Source organism: Bufo bufo, chromosome 4 (assembly GCF_905171765.1).
Source record: "Bufo bufo chromosome 4, aBufBuf1.1, whole genome shotgun sequence".
Classification (NCBI taxonomy): domain Eukaryota; kingdom Metazoa; phylum Chordata; class Amphibia; order Anura; family Bufonidae; genus Bufo; species Bufo bufo.
Window position 1 is genome coordinate 179130857 of NC_053392.1, and position 17036 is coordinate 179147892.

The window sequence follows — 17036 nt, forward strand, 5'->3', positions numbered from 1 at the left end:
CATTGCACACAGAGCTTTAAATTGTGTTGAGGTATAGAAGGGAAATATATAAATATTCTGTTGAAGTTTGTATAGAACACATATGTTGTAATTTAAAAATGCAGCTTAATCCCTGTGATCCAAGTTACTCTGGTTTTTGCTGCGGTTATCATGTTTTTTTTTAACTACAAAATAGTCCAAGAACCACTTGGAACAATTGCAGTACAATATGTACGAAAAGGCAAAATCCCTGGGATAGGATTGAAAACAGTGTTGTCCTAGAAAATCCTGTTTACTAGGAAATAAAATAAGTCTACTGAACTAAAATACTGCATCAAAGAGACTATGAAAAGAGACTATGTGACTACCATCCAAGACTAAACATTGCCTGAAAGAGGCCACCCAAATACTCGTCCACCCGCTGTTCCACAGTGCCAGCTGTTTGCGTCTGCTTCCTTCGATTCAGAAGGGCAGTTACATGTGCACTCTGCCTGGATCTGAAAGAGCTAGCATGCACACATGCTTATTTGTCCCCATCCAATGTCAGTATATAGAGTAAGGTGCCCATGCAGAGGCGTATCTAGTGAAAATGGCGCCTATGGCAAGCACTGAAACTGCGCCCCTGTCAAAATATTTTAAACCCATCTTTCAGATAACCTTAACAAAAAAAAAACAGCTGACAAATCTTCAAGTCAAACTCTTTAATCTTCCAATTAAAGTTTTTGTTGCCTAAAATTAATGTTTGTAAGGTAGAAAAACAGAATAGTGTAATGATTCTGTTAAAAAACGAGTAAATACTTATTAAATTCCTTCATCTATATCACCTCCGGCGTTCTAGTTTCTGTTCTCTCATTCACTTCCTGGCTTGCGGCGCTCGTTCATGTAAGAACTACATTTCCCAGTATGCATTGCAGCACGCATAGTAATTCACATCTCCTTGATGTCTCTAAGGCCTATTGCACACGACCGTATGTCTTTTTCAGTGTTTTGCGGTCCGTTTTAAACGGATCCGTTGTTCCGTTTTTTGTTTCCGTTGTGTTTCCGTTTCCGTTCCGTTTTTCCGTTCCGTTTTTCCGTATGGCAAATACAGTATACAGTAATTTCATAGAAAAAATTGGGCTGGGCATAACATTTTCAATAGATGGATCCGCAAAAAACGGAACGGATACGGAAGACATACGGATGCACTTCCGTATGCATTCCGTTTTTTTGCGGACCCATAGACTTTAATGGAGCCACGGAACGTGATTTGCGGCCAAATATAGGACATGTTTTATGTTAAAACGGAACGGAAAAACGGAAAAACGGAAACGGAATGCATACGGAGTACATTCCGTTTTTTTTGCGGACCCATTGAAATCAATGGTTCCGTATACGGACCGTATACGGACCGCAAAAAACGGCCAGTAAACGGGAAAAAAAAACGGCCGTGTGAAAGAGGCCTAACACGTAGAGAGCGTCCTGCCACACAGATGTAGTTCCCAGGAGGGGGTAGGAACAGTGTACACACTGATTCGAAAGCGCCACTGCCCATTGAAATCAATGGGCAGCGCCGCCGAACCGCCAGCAATGCACCGCTGCAAGCTGCATTTTGCGGGCGGTTTTAACCCTTTTTGGGCAGCTAGTGGAAGCTCAAAGTCCTGCGAGCCGCATATTTGAGGCGCCCTGCTAGCGGCTGAATAGCGCCGCAAAAACTACAGTAAAGCGCCGCTCAAATAGCGACGCTTTACCGCCAATAGCGCAACGCCCCAGTGTGACAATAGCCTAAGCCTGGCATCATGACAGTCTCAAACAGAAGCAAGCAGCCCATCCAATATAGTGCTTGCACAATATGGATTAAATTAATTATAATTATGCATAGCCATAGATATAAATAAAGTGATTTGTGCAACAGCAGGTACAACTTGCACAAATCACTTTATTTAGGATATCTATGCATAATTCTAATTTATTTATTCCATATATTTAGCAGCACTATATTAGGTATTTAGCAAGGTTACATTTATTAGGTTGCCTGCAGTGCTTGGCAGATTGCAGAATGTCAGTACATCATTATACAGTGTGATCATGATGTGTGTGTGTACCGTAGCAGACTAGCAGTGCTGCCTGGCTGGGGGTCCAATCGTCCAACTTCTCACAGTTCTTCTCCTCACTTCACCTCAGTGCAGTCAGTCACCTCACGAGTGACACGCTTGGATAAATGAAGCTACGATACGCAGAGGAGGGTAGGCGGAGCTTGAGGCGGAGCTGGAGGCGGAGCCTCTGCAAGTTAGCAGATACACGGACGGACTGGGCGATCCCATTCATAGAAAATCATGGGGGCGCCTGTCTTTCTCCTACATGCCAGCCCTCAGTCCAGACTGTCCAGCCAAGGTAAAAGTACTTTCCAAGTTAATTTGCGTGCCGCCGCCAGCGCTGGGGCTAAAGGAGGTGGCTGCAGAATGGGTGGGAATTTTTTTTTCATGATATTTTTTTTTTGTCGCCCCCCCCCGCTTGGCGCCTATGGCACTAGCCATGGCTGCCATAGCTTGGATACGCCACTGTGCCCATGCTATAGGTTCCTAGCTTGTTTAGTCGTGTAAAGGTGAGCTATTGTATTGTTCTGACCTTCTGTGCCTTACCTCTGCCTTTTTATGTGACTGACCAAGTGCTGCCTGCCATGACCTCTGCCTGATCGCTATATTGACCCTGTGCCATTGGATCTGATCTCTGCCTGATTGTTGTATTGACCCTGTGCTGTCGGCCCTGACCTCTTCCTGATCAGCGTATCGACTCTGTGCTGCCTGCTCTGACCAGTTGCCTGTTTGCTTTACTGCATGAACTTTGCCTGTTCTGACCCCGGCTTGTTTTCTGACCATGTTTTTGCCTGTCCCCTGGGTGCCATGCAGCAGTGTCTCTTGACTTGTCTGGGTCAGCAGCTTTCTGAATGGAGAGTAACCTAGAGGTAGCTGCTTTGTGGCCCCTGCAGTGAAGTCTAGGTCCAGTGTCAGAATGGCGCTTCTGGGGTGCACTAGAGGAATTTATTCTTGAAGTCCTACCCCTTTATCATCAGTATAGTTTAATAGGTCTTGAATAAAAGTAATACACCCTAATGGCAAGTGATTGGCTCCAAAGGCAGCCAAATGTTTTCCCCCTCTGTATCTCTAGGGCTCATTATGGTATCAGAGCCCACCAGAGGTTCCTCTGGTACTCTCATGGGCCAGTCTGACCCTGTCCAGGTCCTCATACAGGATTGAATGGTTGAATGCCAATGGACCACCTTGACAACCCTCATAAGTAACTATATCTGTCCAGTAGGCACAGTGGATCTAGCTCATTTCTAGAGTGCCTAGTTTGTACTCATGTATTATTACTACATATTTTGTAGTCAATGGCATTTTCTTTCAAAGTGCAGCATGCAATGGGTGTGGCATTTTTTCCAGACATTTTCAAAACATGCCTGAAAAAATTTTAATGTCAAAAATGTGTAACCAAAAAAGTCTTGTAAAAACATGCATGGTTTTCATGGAATGTTTTAAAAGTCCAAAAAAAACAGCACAATCAAACAATGCATGTAGGAGTCTTCCAGTAGCAAAATGTCTGATTCCAGTAGAAAACAGCAAAATTGTGAACACGCATCTGGACTATAATATGATATGAAATAATGGTAAACCTTTTAGGCCCCCTTCACACGGGTGTCGCTGGTGAGGGTCGGATGCATTCAGGGTGTATTGCGGGAAACCCGCGCGAGTAGGCACACAATTGCAGTCAGTTTTGTCTGCAATTGCATTCCGATGTTCAGTTTTTTCCGCGCGAGTGCAATGCGTTTTACACGCGCATGAGAAAAAACTTTATGTGGTACCCGAACCCGGACTTCTTCACTGAAGTTGAGGTTTGGGTTGGGTGTTCTGTATATTTTATTATTTTCCATTATAACATGGTTATAATGGAAAATAATAGCATTCTTTAATTCTGAATTCTAAGTAAAAGGTCCATTGTGGGGTTAAAAAAAAAAAAAAAAAAAGTAACTCGCCTGGCTGGAAAAGGACCTTCGGTGACGTCATCTCGCTCACCACGTGGTGAGCGCGGTGACGTCAGCGCATCTTGCTGAATGAAGATAGAAGAATTTCCTTTTTGTGTCATGCTATATATTTTAGTTTTTCTCTTTTAAAGATGCAGAATGAATTGGAAAATCAAAACCAAAAATACTTATTAAAGCTTGAGGAAACAAAGAAGCAACTTTGTGAAGAAGCAAATATGGAATTGGCGATTGAGAGACAAAAACACCAGGAAATGATAAAGAATTTTCAAGACAAGAATGAGATACTAGAAGGAAAGGTTAGTTGTTCTGATTAAATTATTCATTTGCTTTAAGGTAACATCTATCAGTGTTTACTGCCTACAGGCCTCTGCATTATTCCACTGTGTGATAAAATCGTCCATTCTTCATTTCCTTTTTTTTTTTTTTAAGTAACTGCTGAGTTCTGGCTTCATTACTCCCCCTTGGGAGCTGCAGGTCTTGGGTCTCCTCGCGTCAACATTTAGTATGATGTGGGTCACTGGGTCACGTTACTTCACTGCTGCGGCCAGTCATTGGCTGCTGCGGCCATGTGACCTGCATCAAACAAGATGTTGAGTTAGGGAGACCCAAGACCCGTGGTGCCCGAAGAGGAGTGATAGAGCCAGAAACCAGCAGCGGGGATCAGGGAAGTATGATTCCCAACATGGGTTCGGCCACACTGGGGTGTCTGTAGAAGATGTCCCTAGGGGTGAACAACCCCTTTAAGGGGCTTAATTCTGTGCACCCCTTTTTCTATGGAACTGTAGAGTAGCAACTTCACATACAAATGTTTGAGGTCAGGTGAATTCATTAAGGTTTAATTGTATTATATACAGTGCTTCCTGAATGCTGCATATAGGCAGTGCCTCTTTCTCCACTGGTCAGATGATCACTGGGGGACCATTCCTGTAGAAGAGCTGCTGGGTAGAACCTAGCAGAGCTCTAAATGTATTAAATGTCACAATAATGAGCAATTTTCTCCCGTATTTGGGGTTGCATTTGTAGTTACATGGAAAAAACATTTTAAAAAAACTTACAGACCATCATTTCATAAAAATCTAACCTTTAGTCAAGTGATATTACAAATCCTGCAAGTTGGGACAGAGTAACATGGTACCCTAAAATAACATTTACATTTTTTTTTTAAATACACAGATACAATTGTGTAGTATACCAGTAAAGAATACATTGGCTCCAGCCAATCACAAGAACAGAGACCCATGTTTCCCGCATTCATTCAACTTTATGGCACTGCCAAATACAAGCACTCAGCTATCTCTGACAGCCCCATAGAGCTGAATGGGATGGCAGGGTGAATGCATGTCCCTTGTTCCCTTCAAACAGGGGAACTCTGTGCCGGTCAGACTGTTATCCCTTATCCTGTCCCTTATATGCTCTGCAGATATAGACCTTTCTATACGTTTTACATTTTTTGTGTAATAGTAACAGTTTTTATTGAGAAAATGTTTTGCCTATGAGCTCTGTACATACTATTAAGTGTAAAAGAAACAAATAATAATTGTCAATAAACCAATACACCATTATTTGGAGTCATGTTAGCTGTTATTATTCCATTAAATAGACGTACGGATTTATTTAACGTGCTACGTCACATAGTGTAAAAAGAAAATGTTGAAAGGTTTGATAGTCTGAAATCAGTCTGGTTTTGTGGTGGTTGGAGGGAACATCTGCCTGTTCCCTAATATAACTGAAAGGAAGTAAAAAAACAATGTGCAGCTCAAGAAGAGCCCCTCAGTAAATACACATTTGGAGACTAGTCCACTAAACACATGCTCAAACTTACTGGTCTGTAAGGCTGATATAAAACTGATGCTGTCCAGTTTCTCTAATTTCCCAAGATTTCCGATTTGTGATTCTGTTTTATCTCTCGCCCCAACATAAGCACCTTCAACATTTTCCCAAAAAGACAAACCCATTGTGATGAGCTGATAGAAAAACCCCTTTATTTACAGGCCCACCATTCACTACCATTATACAGTTTGACCACCATGCCATTGACCACCCACCATTATATATTTTATCTACATACAGAGTTGAATTCCTGATCTTGTACTGATTCTGAGTGACAGACGGTATAACCCACAGCTGATGGTCATCATTGTAAATAGACAGTTACACACAAGTTCTCAGATACATCCCCAACACCATAAGCTGTCCATACACATTAGATATGTATTGGTGGAATGCATTAATTTCAGAAGGGTCCGCCGGCTATCTAATGTATATGGTTGCCTCCTTGCTCTCCTGCGATGGCTGATGTCTGGGGAGATAAGGATCGGGTACATTGTATTTAATTGGCCAATCCTTTATCTCCTTGGGAGCAGCTTTCTCCCCTATCCTCATTCACTAAGAATGCAGCCAAGCTATGTACAGTATGTATATGTACAGTGTGGGAGGATCAGGAGACATAGTTGTTTGGCTTGACCGCTCTAAAATGGGAATGGTGAACATCAGTTTTTGAAACCAACATGTAAGCCAGTAGTAATCAACACAACATATTGTGGGGGCTTCAAATGCAGCACTTGAATCAATTAATGGCAATGCGTCACCTATGTTTTTTTCTGTAAGTTGGAACCACATAGTGACACACATCCTTTTTTTCTAATGTGCTTTTTTTCTGATTGTAGATTTAAAAAAAAAAAATTCTGAACATGACTATGGGGTCAGCCATCTTACCTCAGCTGTAAACAGCATTTAGAGATGTGCTTTATAGTGGCCACCATAGGCCACAGACGCAGTAGACTGGACGGAACACTTTGTCCTCTATGGGAGAGTTTTCTCAATGGGAGACTTCTCTAGGCATGCTCTTTGACTTGTGCAGAGGTCATTGTACAATGATGGAGTAGATAAGAAGTTAATAATCACCTACTGTGAAGGATGGATCATATGTTATCTATCTATCTAATCTATCTGTTTATCATTGTAATCCTGTCTGTGATGATAATGAGATGACTGCTGAAAAGTGATCTGTACAGACCAGGAATTGGTGTCTAGGCCCTATTATTAGACTTAGGCCTAGTTCACACGAACGTATGGCTTTTATAGTTTTTTGCGGTCCGTTTTTCACGGATCTGTTGTTCCGTTTTTGAGTTCCGTTGTGTTTCCGTTTCTGTTCCGTTTTTCCGTATGGCATATACAGTATACAGTAATTACATAGAAAAAATTGGGCTGGGCATAACATTTTCAATAGATGGTTCAGAAAAAACGGAACGGATACGAAAGACATACGGATGCATTTCCGTATGTGTTCCGTTTTTTTTGCGGACCCTTTGACTTGAATGGAGCCACGGAACGTGATTTGCAGGCAATAATAGGACATGTTCTATCTTTCAACGGAACGGAAAAACGGAAATACGGAAACGGAATGCATACGGAGTACATTCCGTTTTTTTTGCGGAACCATTGAAATAAATGGTTCCGTATACGGAACACAAAAAAACGGCCCGTACACTCGCAAAAAAAACGTTCGTGTGAACTAGGCCTTAGTGGTCAGTGTGAAAATTGCAGGATTTTTTTTTATATAGATTTTGACAAGTAACACCATGAAAAAATTAATTTGCTCCAAAATATGTTTAACACAAAAACTTGATTTTAACAGTAGGTCAGTTTGTGATGACACATCCCTTTAAGGAGCAGCAGATCACATTTAGCCAGGGCTAGGACATGACTTTTTTTTTACCCTGTATTCTTGCCTTGCGATTTCTTTGTATATTTTATCTAGCTAAAGTCAAGTTTGGACTCAGCAAGAGGAAAAAAAGAATTGGGAAATACATATGGAGTTAAAATAGACCACCAAGAGGCATATAAACCAGATTTCTATAAACATATACATGATACAGCTAATGTGCACCAAGACATCTTGCTCTGCCTCTGCAGTGACCTTAGATGCCTTTTCAGTGTCCTGGGGGCGGTTTGCAAGAGGTGGGGTTGGGGGGCAGGTATGTGTCTGTAGGATCAGACATCACAAAGGCTTTTTTTTGTAATATGTAACCATAGTGGAACAGCTGCATGGGGCATAAGTATACCTAAGAACGGTGTATACAAATTGGTAGTGAATTCATATCTATTTGCAGAGCTCCTTCATTTATTTTTTTGAAGCTGCATTGTAACAAAAAACTGTTGAAAAGGTGTACATATTGTACAATGTGACTTACCATTACAGCAGAACAGATTCGGAGTCTGTAGCAGGTCTACCTGCCTTTATTGGAGTCCAGGAGGGTTGGTAAATACAACATACATTTGTATACTGTAGATCTCAGCATAGAGGATAAGCTGTATGCATGAAACAAGCAGTTTTCTTCTTTGTTTAATTGTATTAGACCATGTATAGTAAATATGCTAAATGTCAGCCAAATCTGACAGATAAAATAAAAATGGCACCTACAAAGATGGATATACGCCAGTGGAAATATGATGAAGCAGACTCCACAGTTACATATGTCCTCATTGCCAATAGATGTAAACATATTGTGTATCCAGTCCCTAATCGGAGAGTCAATTCACAGTGAATGAGCAACGGTGCAGGGTCTGTTAGATGGCTGAACTCCCAGTATTTTATTTTGGTTATTAGAAGGCTTCTCATGAGTTTGTATATTGCCTTGAATATACTGTATATCACTGGGTTCTGTTTCTTATTTAGTGCATGTTTAAACAGGGACTGTCATGGTGTTTGCAGGTATGGTCTCCCATGTTATGACCGTTTTGGCACCAATTAAAGACCCACCACCTAGCTTGCATGTGTAATGTATTGGTCTCTTGGTACACTGGTGCATATGAAGCCAATTTGTGCACTCGCTACTGCTTTCATTGAACATCAACATTGTGTCTGAGTGACTGAGAAATGGAAGATAATGTTTCAGACCTTTTACGTGTCCAATTGAGAGAGATCTGTTTCTTGAACCAAAAAAATGAAGAGTTTTCCAAATGAACTGTGGTCTTGGCCTACTTTAAACTTGCAACTTTTGTAGTATAGTATCAGATATAGTATTATTTCTACAGCCAAATAGTTGTTACTTGAGATCACAAACAGTTCCACTCAGGGAAAGACCTTAAAGGGGTTGTCCAACCATTAATATTAAAGGGGTATTCTCATGTTCCCTTTTCATACTTACCTTCCTTGAGCGCGACGTTCACTTCCTGGATTCTTCTCCCGGCTGGGCCGCGCTTGTGCAGAAGACTGAAGATTTTCTCCCGGCCGCGCCGCGCAATGTCCTGAACACGCACGCCGCCGCGCATGTGCCATGGTGACTTATTCCTGGCCTGTATAGTACAGAGCCAGCGTGCGCGTGCGCGGCTCTGTACTATACTGGCCAGGAAGAAGTCATCATGGCGCATGCGCGGCAGCGTGTGCGTTCAGGACATTGCGCGGCCCGGCCGAGAAAGAATCTTCAGTCTTCCGCACACGCGCGGCAGGAGAGGTGGCCGTAACCACCATCAACAGGTAAGAGGGGACTTATTTTCTAAAAAAGGGTGGGAATTGGGTAATATAATGTATTAATCATTAACAGATTTAACAGTGATCATTAAGATGAGAATACCCCTTTAAAGACCTATCATCAGGAAAGGTCATCAATATCAGATCATCAGTGGTCTGACATCAGGCACCCCTGCCGATCAGCTGTTTGACCAGGAGGCGGCGCTCCCTGCGAGCACAACTTCCTGGTCTTTACACTATGTGTTGTCTCCTGTGCAGCGGTGGGCTAGTGTAATTTCAAGAACTCACTTCATTCCCTTGAATGGAGCGAGTACTTGTATTACACTGCTCATCCGAGACAAAGTGCAGTGTAATGAAGAGGAAGCAGTGCTCGCATAGAGCACTGCCTCCTCTTCAGACAGCTGATCTGTGGGGGGTGCCGAGTGTCAGACCCCCGCCGATCTGATATTGATCACCTATCCTGACTATAGGTGATCAATATTAATGGCTGGACAACCCCTTTAAAGTGGTCCTGGAAAAAAATCTAAAAGTAGACTCATGTTGCTGGCCGGTCCAAATATTCAGAAGGCTAGAAGCTAGAAGGCGGTGCAACAGAAGTAAGAATGGCCTTAGTGCAGCATAAAATACCATCCCAACAGAACGAACTACCACAGTGCAGTAAACAATACTGCTGCCCCCACTGCACTATTCCACTGTATCACTGTCCTGAGGATGATGATACGATTGAATTTAGGAGGGTACCTAAAGTTTTAGCATTAATGTTGAGAGCATAAGATCGCCAGCTGTGAGGACAGGTTTGGGCAGTCCTGGGCATTGGCCCACTGGGAAATTTCCCTGTAGGATCTATGGCCAGTCCACCCCTGGTTCATAGAAACATAGAATGTGTCGGCAGATAAGAACCATTTGGCCCATCTAGTCTGCCCAATATACTGAATACTATGAATAGCCCCTGGCCCTATCTTATATGAAGGATGGCCTTATGCCTATCCCATGCATGCTTAAACTCCTTCACTGTATTTGCAGCTACCACTTCTGCAGGAAGGCTATTCCATGCATCCACTACTCTCTCAGTAAAGTAATACTTCCTGATATTACTTTTAAACCTTTGCCCCTCTAATTTAAAACTATGTCCTCTTGTAGCAGTTTTTTCTTCTTTTAAATATTCTTTCCTCTTTTACCTTGTTGATTCCCTTTATGTATTTAAAAGTTTCTATCATATCCCCTCTGTCTCGTCTTTCTTCCAAGCTATACATGTTAAGGTCCTTTAATCTTTCCTGGTAAGTTTTATCCTGCAATCCATGTACCAGTTTAGTAGCTCTTCTCTGTACTCTCTCCAAAGTATCAATATCCTTCTGGAGATATGGTCTCTAGTACTGAGCACAATACTCCAAATGAGGTCTCACTAGTGCTCTGTAGAGCGGCATGAGCACCTCCCTCTTCTACTGGTAATGCCTCTCCCTATACACCCAAGCATTCTGCTAGCATTTCCTGCTGCTCTATGACATTGTCTGCCTACCTTTAAGTCTTCTGAAATAATGACCCCTAAATCCCTTTCCTCAGATACTGAGGTTAGGACTGTATCACTGATTTTATATTCTGCTCTTGGGTTTTTACGCCCCAGGTGCATTATCTTGCACTTATCAACATTAAATTTTAGTTGAGAGATTTTTGACCATTCCTCTAGTATTCCTAAATCCTTTTCCATTTGGTGAATCCCTCCAGGAACATCAACCCTGTTACAAATCTTTGTGTCATCAGCAAAAATTCTGGCTAGGAACTGGTTGCATTGGCTGTGTTTTCTTAGTGCTTGTTTTCATGTACCTGTGCACTCACAGTTCATTCCTCAGGCATTCATGGCTCTATTCTTGGCAGTTATCCCTTTTAAATTTGGATGATGAATGTATACATAAATGTGAATGCATTATCTCATGTTAATCAGCATTTCCCCCTGAAATAAAAAAAATACCTCCTCGTGTTGTCTTCCAACATTGTATCAAGCTAAAAGGGTTTTCCAAGACTTTAATGCTGATGACCTATTCTCAGGATAGGTCATCGGTTTCTGAGCAATGGGGGTCCAACACCCGGAACCCCCGCCGATCAGCTGTTTGGGGAGTCACTGGCAGTCCTGTGAGTGGCGCGGCCTTCTCAGTGCTTACCAAACACAGCGCCATACCAATTGATGGAGGTATGAAAGGTTAGTCATGTGTTATTTCAACATGCTGATCCTTTTGTTGTCAAGGCAGATAAGCCAGGCAGCAACTTATTCCCCTCTCCTTGTTGAGAACATGTGCGCACTCATTCGAGCGCATGCATTTCTGGTAACCTGAGCACTCTTTTCATCAAGTGGATAACTCAAGATAACCACTTCTGTAGGTCTTATCTAGATTAGGGAATGGTGCAGACCACAAAATGATGACCGGCAGATGAAAACAGAACTGAAGTGTAAAGATGAGTATTAAAATACATTATTGGCAATGGATGGCTGCACCCATGCCAATAAATGAGTAGCTTATATTCTGTAACCTGACAGTCTTCATTTTATATGAGCTGTAATAGAATTGAGGAAATGTTGGCGAGCCTTTGTGACTCACTTCTATGTCTAGTGTATATTAAGGAAATTAGCAACATTAGTGAGATTTTCCAACACGGTTTCTTAGTACAGACAATAATTTCCAGCACTAATGACTGGCTAATAGCTTCAGGTATTATGCGTAGTGTAACATTTAGCTTCTTTTATGTTGTAATCTGTGTTTAGACGACTATATGGGGTATTATTCCAGTGAATCCAGGGTACGCTTGTTTCCTGCATGCCTCCACAGCACCATATATTCATTTGAAGTACTTATCAGAGCTGGGCCACTGTTCACCTTTAATCTTGTCAAAGTCTAGAACAACAAAATAAATGAGTTCAGTGAATTGATCCAGAGGGGGTTCCAGTCCTGGTTTGTATCAGAAGATAAAAAGGCTAGGAAGTTCACATAATTGTAATTTTCATTGTACACACATCACAAGTAAAATGTTCCCCATTGCTTGTAAAATGTTCCCCCAGAAGTCATCGTCAAAGCTAGGTCCTTGAGTCGTCCTTGTCTGACAAGGTAGTACAAATTCTTTTCAGCTGTTTCCTAGGGGGGCCTGTACACGTGCAGGTTTGGATTAGGTTTATGATGCAGTTTTTTTAAGCCAAAACCAGGGGTGGATTAATAAGGATGGATACTGTGTTGCCTCTCTTTTGAATCCGCTCCTGCTTTTAGCTTCAAAAACTATATAAACTCCCCCTCCCCCCAAACCTGCATGTTCACACTAACCAGTTATGTTCATAATTTGCTTGTGTCCCAGTGATTCTAATGATAATTTCCCAGTATGAAAGCAGGGAAAAACAAACGATAGAACTTGATTTGATTGATGATGCTCCACCATCATCATAATCATCCTGTCCACTCTTCATCTGCCATTTATTTCTAGGTTAGCTATACACTCACCTAAAGAATTATTAGGAACACCATACTAATACGGTGTTGGACCCCCTTTTGCCTTCAGAACTGCCTTAATTCTCCGTGGCATTGATTCAACAAGGTGCTGATAGCATTCTTTAGAAATGTTGGCCCATATTGATAGGATAGCATCTTGCAGTTGATGGAGATTTGAGGGATGCACATCCAGGGCACGAAGCGCCCGTTCCACCACATCCCAAAGATTCTCTATTGGGTTGAGATCTGGTGACTGTGGGGGCCATTTTAGTACAGTGAACTCATTGTCATGTTCAAGAAACCAATTTGAAATGATTCGAGCTTTGTGACATGGTGCATTATCCTGCTGGAAGTAGACATCAGAGGATGGATACATGTTCTCATTCTGTTTACGCCAAATTCGGACTCTACCATTTGAATGTCTCAACAGAAATCGAGACTCATCAGACCAGGCAACATTTTTCCAGTCTTCAACAGTCCAATTTTGGTGAGCTCGTGCAAATTGTAGCCTCTTTTTCCTATTTGTAGTGGAGATGAGTGGTACCCGGTGGGGTCTTCTGCTGTTGTAGCCCATCCGCCTCAAGGTTGTGCGTGTTGTGGCTTCACAAATGCTTTGCTGCATACTTCGATTGTAACGAGTGGTTATTTCAGTCAGCGTTGCTCTTCTATCAGCTTGAATCAGTCGGCCCATTCTCCTCTGACCTCTAGCATCCACAAGGCATTTTTGTCCACAGGACTGCCGCATACTGGATGTTTTTCCCTTTTCACACCATTCTTTGTAAACCCTAGAAATGGTTGTGCGTGAAAATCCCAGTAACTGAGCAGATTGTGAAATACTCAGACCGGCCCGTCTGGCACCAACAACCATGCCACGCTCAAAATTGCTTAAATCACCTTTCTTTCCCATTCTGACATTCAGTTTGGAGTTCAGGAGATTGTCTTGACCAGGAGCACACCCCTAAATGCATTGAAGCAACTGCCATGTGATTGGTTGACTAGATAATTGCATTAATGAGAAATAGAACAGGTGTTCCTAATAATTCTTTAGGTGAGTGTATATATATGTGGTTTACTCAGCAATGCTGTTACATTTGGGTTAAATGTTCATTAGGCACAAACACAACAGAGGCAGTTGTATTCATCCAATCACCATAGAAAACAGCAAAAAATTGTAAAAAGGTGCCTTCTTTATGAAATATATAACAAAATTAACAATATAATCAGCCAAACAGGTAAGGCCTCTTTCACACTTGCGTTGTTGTGATCCGGCATGCACTTCCGTTGCCGGAGGTGCCCGCCGGATCCGGAAAAACGCAAGTGTACTGAAAGCATTTGAAGACGGAACCGTCTTCCAAATGCTTTCAGTGTTACTATGGCACCCAGGACGCTATTAAAGTCCTGGTTGCCATAGTAGGAGCGGGGAGCAGGGGAGCGGTATACTTACAGTCCGTGCGGCTCCCGGGGCGCTCCAGAATGACGTCAGAGCGCCCCATGCGCATGGATGACGTGATCCATGCGATCACGTGATCCATGCGCTTTGGGCCCCCTGACGTCACTCTGGAGCGCCCGGGGAGCCGCACGGACAGTAAGTATGCTGCTCCCCCGCTCCCCGCTACACTTTACCATGGCTGCCAGGACTTTAGCGTCCCAGCAGCCATGGTAACCACTCTGAAAAAGCTAAATGTCGGCTCCGGCAATGCGCCGAAACGACGTTTAGCTTAAGGCCGGATCCGGATCAATGCCTTCCAATGGGCATTAATTCCGGATCCGGCCTTGCGGCAAGTGTTCCGGATTTTTGGCCGGAGCAAAAAGCGCAGCATGCTGCGGTATTTTCTCCGGCCAAAAAACGTTCCGTTCCGGAACTGAAGACATCCTGATGCATCCTGAACGGATTTCTCTCAATTCAGAATGCATTAGGATAATCCTGATCAGGATTCTTCCGGCATAGAGCCCCGACGACGGAACTCTATGCCGGAAGACAATAACGCAAGTGTGAAAGAGCCCTAAGAGTACAGATAGTGGCATGGGAGAGATTTCTGAAGACTATGTCAGTCTTGATCTCCTGTGTGTTGGAGTGAGATCTGCCTAATTTAATAAGAAGCATTTTGTTTAATAAATTAGGTGCTAGAAACTCAAATCTTCACCAGCTAGGCATTGGGTAGACTGTAATTAATGCCAGTTTCTGGTGTAAATTATAGTCAGTCAAGCTCTGCTCCTCCTGCTAATTCCTACTCCTTTATTACCACTTTAGAAGGCTAGAAGCTCAAAAACTTGCTGTCACGGGGTAGAATCGCGGGTATAAAGATAGAGCGGAGGTGCACCCCCTGAGCTACCACCCGCCCTAGGTGACGGGGCGCAACTGGGCGACAGTCTCTGACCTGAGTAAGTGCAAGCAGAGAGATAGAGACAGCAGGGAAGCGGACAGCCAATGAGAGGTAGCACTAGAGAGGACAGAGAGGTGGAACAAGCAAGGTACCATCAAAAATGGAAGGGCGAGGTGGGTCAACTAGCCGGGGTCAGTCCAGGAGGTCACGTCAGTACAAGGGAAGAGGCAAAGACAAAATCCAAAAGCAAGCCGAGGTCCTAATAATACACAGCCTAAGAGACCAACCAGCAGTTTGCCTGTATTTATTGTGGGGAGTGCGGGTCATGTAACGTGGCCAGCGTCACATGACCGACAGACAAACAAGTCGAGCACCGAGTGATCAGCTCGGCGCTCAAGGCAGACCTAGGAGCAGGGAGCCTCCCAGCTGGCAAAAGCCGCCCTGGGAATGAGGCTGAACACAGATCCTTGCTCCCGAAGCTAAGCAGCAGGTCTGCGGCTGATGGGAGACCGAGTGCGCCTTCGGCGCCCCGTTACACTTGCAAATTGTGGCATGTTCCAAAAATTTTTTACATTTTTTTTAAACACCACTGGTAAATCAGCCTTCATAAATTTCCCCCAAAGGACCTAAAAAAAATAGGAACACAACACGGAGGTACATTTCAGCCCAAGTACATCATCTACAGACCTGAAGAATTAACAAACTCTCTTGACAATTCAACCAGTATAATGTGAGGTTCAATTACCATATGATCCCTATTATGGTTATGAGACAGAATTTTCTAAGGTAGCCACTATGAATGAAATTGAGAAATGGCAGGGTTTCTACCGCTAACCTATCCTCCCTGCGCCGGATATTTTGTAGTTTATCAGCCCAACCAGCTTTGATCAGAGGAGAACCTCTGAAATCTGAGAAAGATGATTGTCAAAGCCAGTAAGTAGAATCTCAGCATGTTCTTTTTTAACCAGTTGTCTAGAAAAGTCTAGAAAGCATGGATAGTGGGGCCCTCTCAATCGTGTTTTGATCCCCTCGGAATATAGAGAGTTGAACAGAGCTGAAAAATAATGTCATAATGGTTGGATGGGATGTGTTTCATGATTCCAAGAGGGTGGGTGAGAGGGAAAGCTGGGCCCTTATACCACCTGGTTAGAATCGTATCGCTATTTTACTGTAATCTCCAAGAAAAAAAAATTTGGGGGGTTAAAGTAAGTTATTACAGCCAGAACTCCTAATGGTCCTCCCTATTTCCATTTTCCACTTGGATCAAAAGGGCAAAGGGGTGTTCATTGACCAACCCAGTTGCATTTCTCTCAGGTGCCTGTATAGACCCTTAAAGTAGGTAAGCGAGTAAGGGTTCACAGTTGGTGGTTGGATAGCAATGTAAGCGGTGAAATTCTGTTAAATTCAAATGAAAGCATGTTTAACCCAATAAAATTTATATCAACGGCTCCTCTCCTGCCTTGTGTAGTATAGTAAATAGTTGCATTCTCCATGAAATAATTATGGAACATGGCATTGTGCTATTACTCCTCCTGGTAATCTCGCTGTTACTGGTGCGAGATGACACATTTGCGACCACCAATTGGCCAGGAAACAGCAGAGAGCTCCAGTGCTCGCTGTTTCAGTAGCTCTCATTGCAAACAGCGTAGCACAGCAAGCTATACTGATTCCCTAACTCAGAAACAACATAGCTTATTGTGCTACACTGGATTACAACGAGAACTACTGAAACAGCCTGGAGCACTCTATTGTTTCCCGGCCTGGAGATGGTC

The 17036-nt window shown here is 43.0% G+C and overlaps 1 protein-coding gene across 1 annotated transcript in view; it reads left to right on the forward strand.

Annotated features, from left to right (window-relative positions):
- The window catches only part of LOC120999090 (leucine-, glutamate- and lysine-rich protein 1-like), a 54003-nt gene that overhangs the window by 26694 nt on the left and 10273 nt on the right, over positions 1-17036 (forward strand). Inside the window, exon 4 of the mRNA XM_040429962.1 lies at positions 4132-4296. Within this exon, the coding sequence (XP_040285896.1) occupies positions 4132-4296 (165 nt within the window). The remainder of the gene's footprint in view (positions 1-4131; positions 4297-17036) is intronic.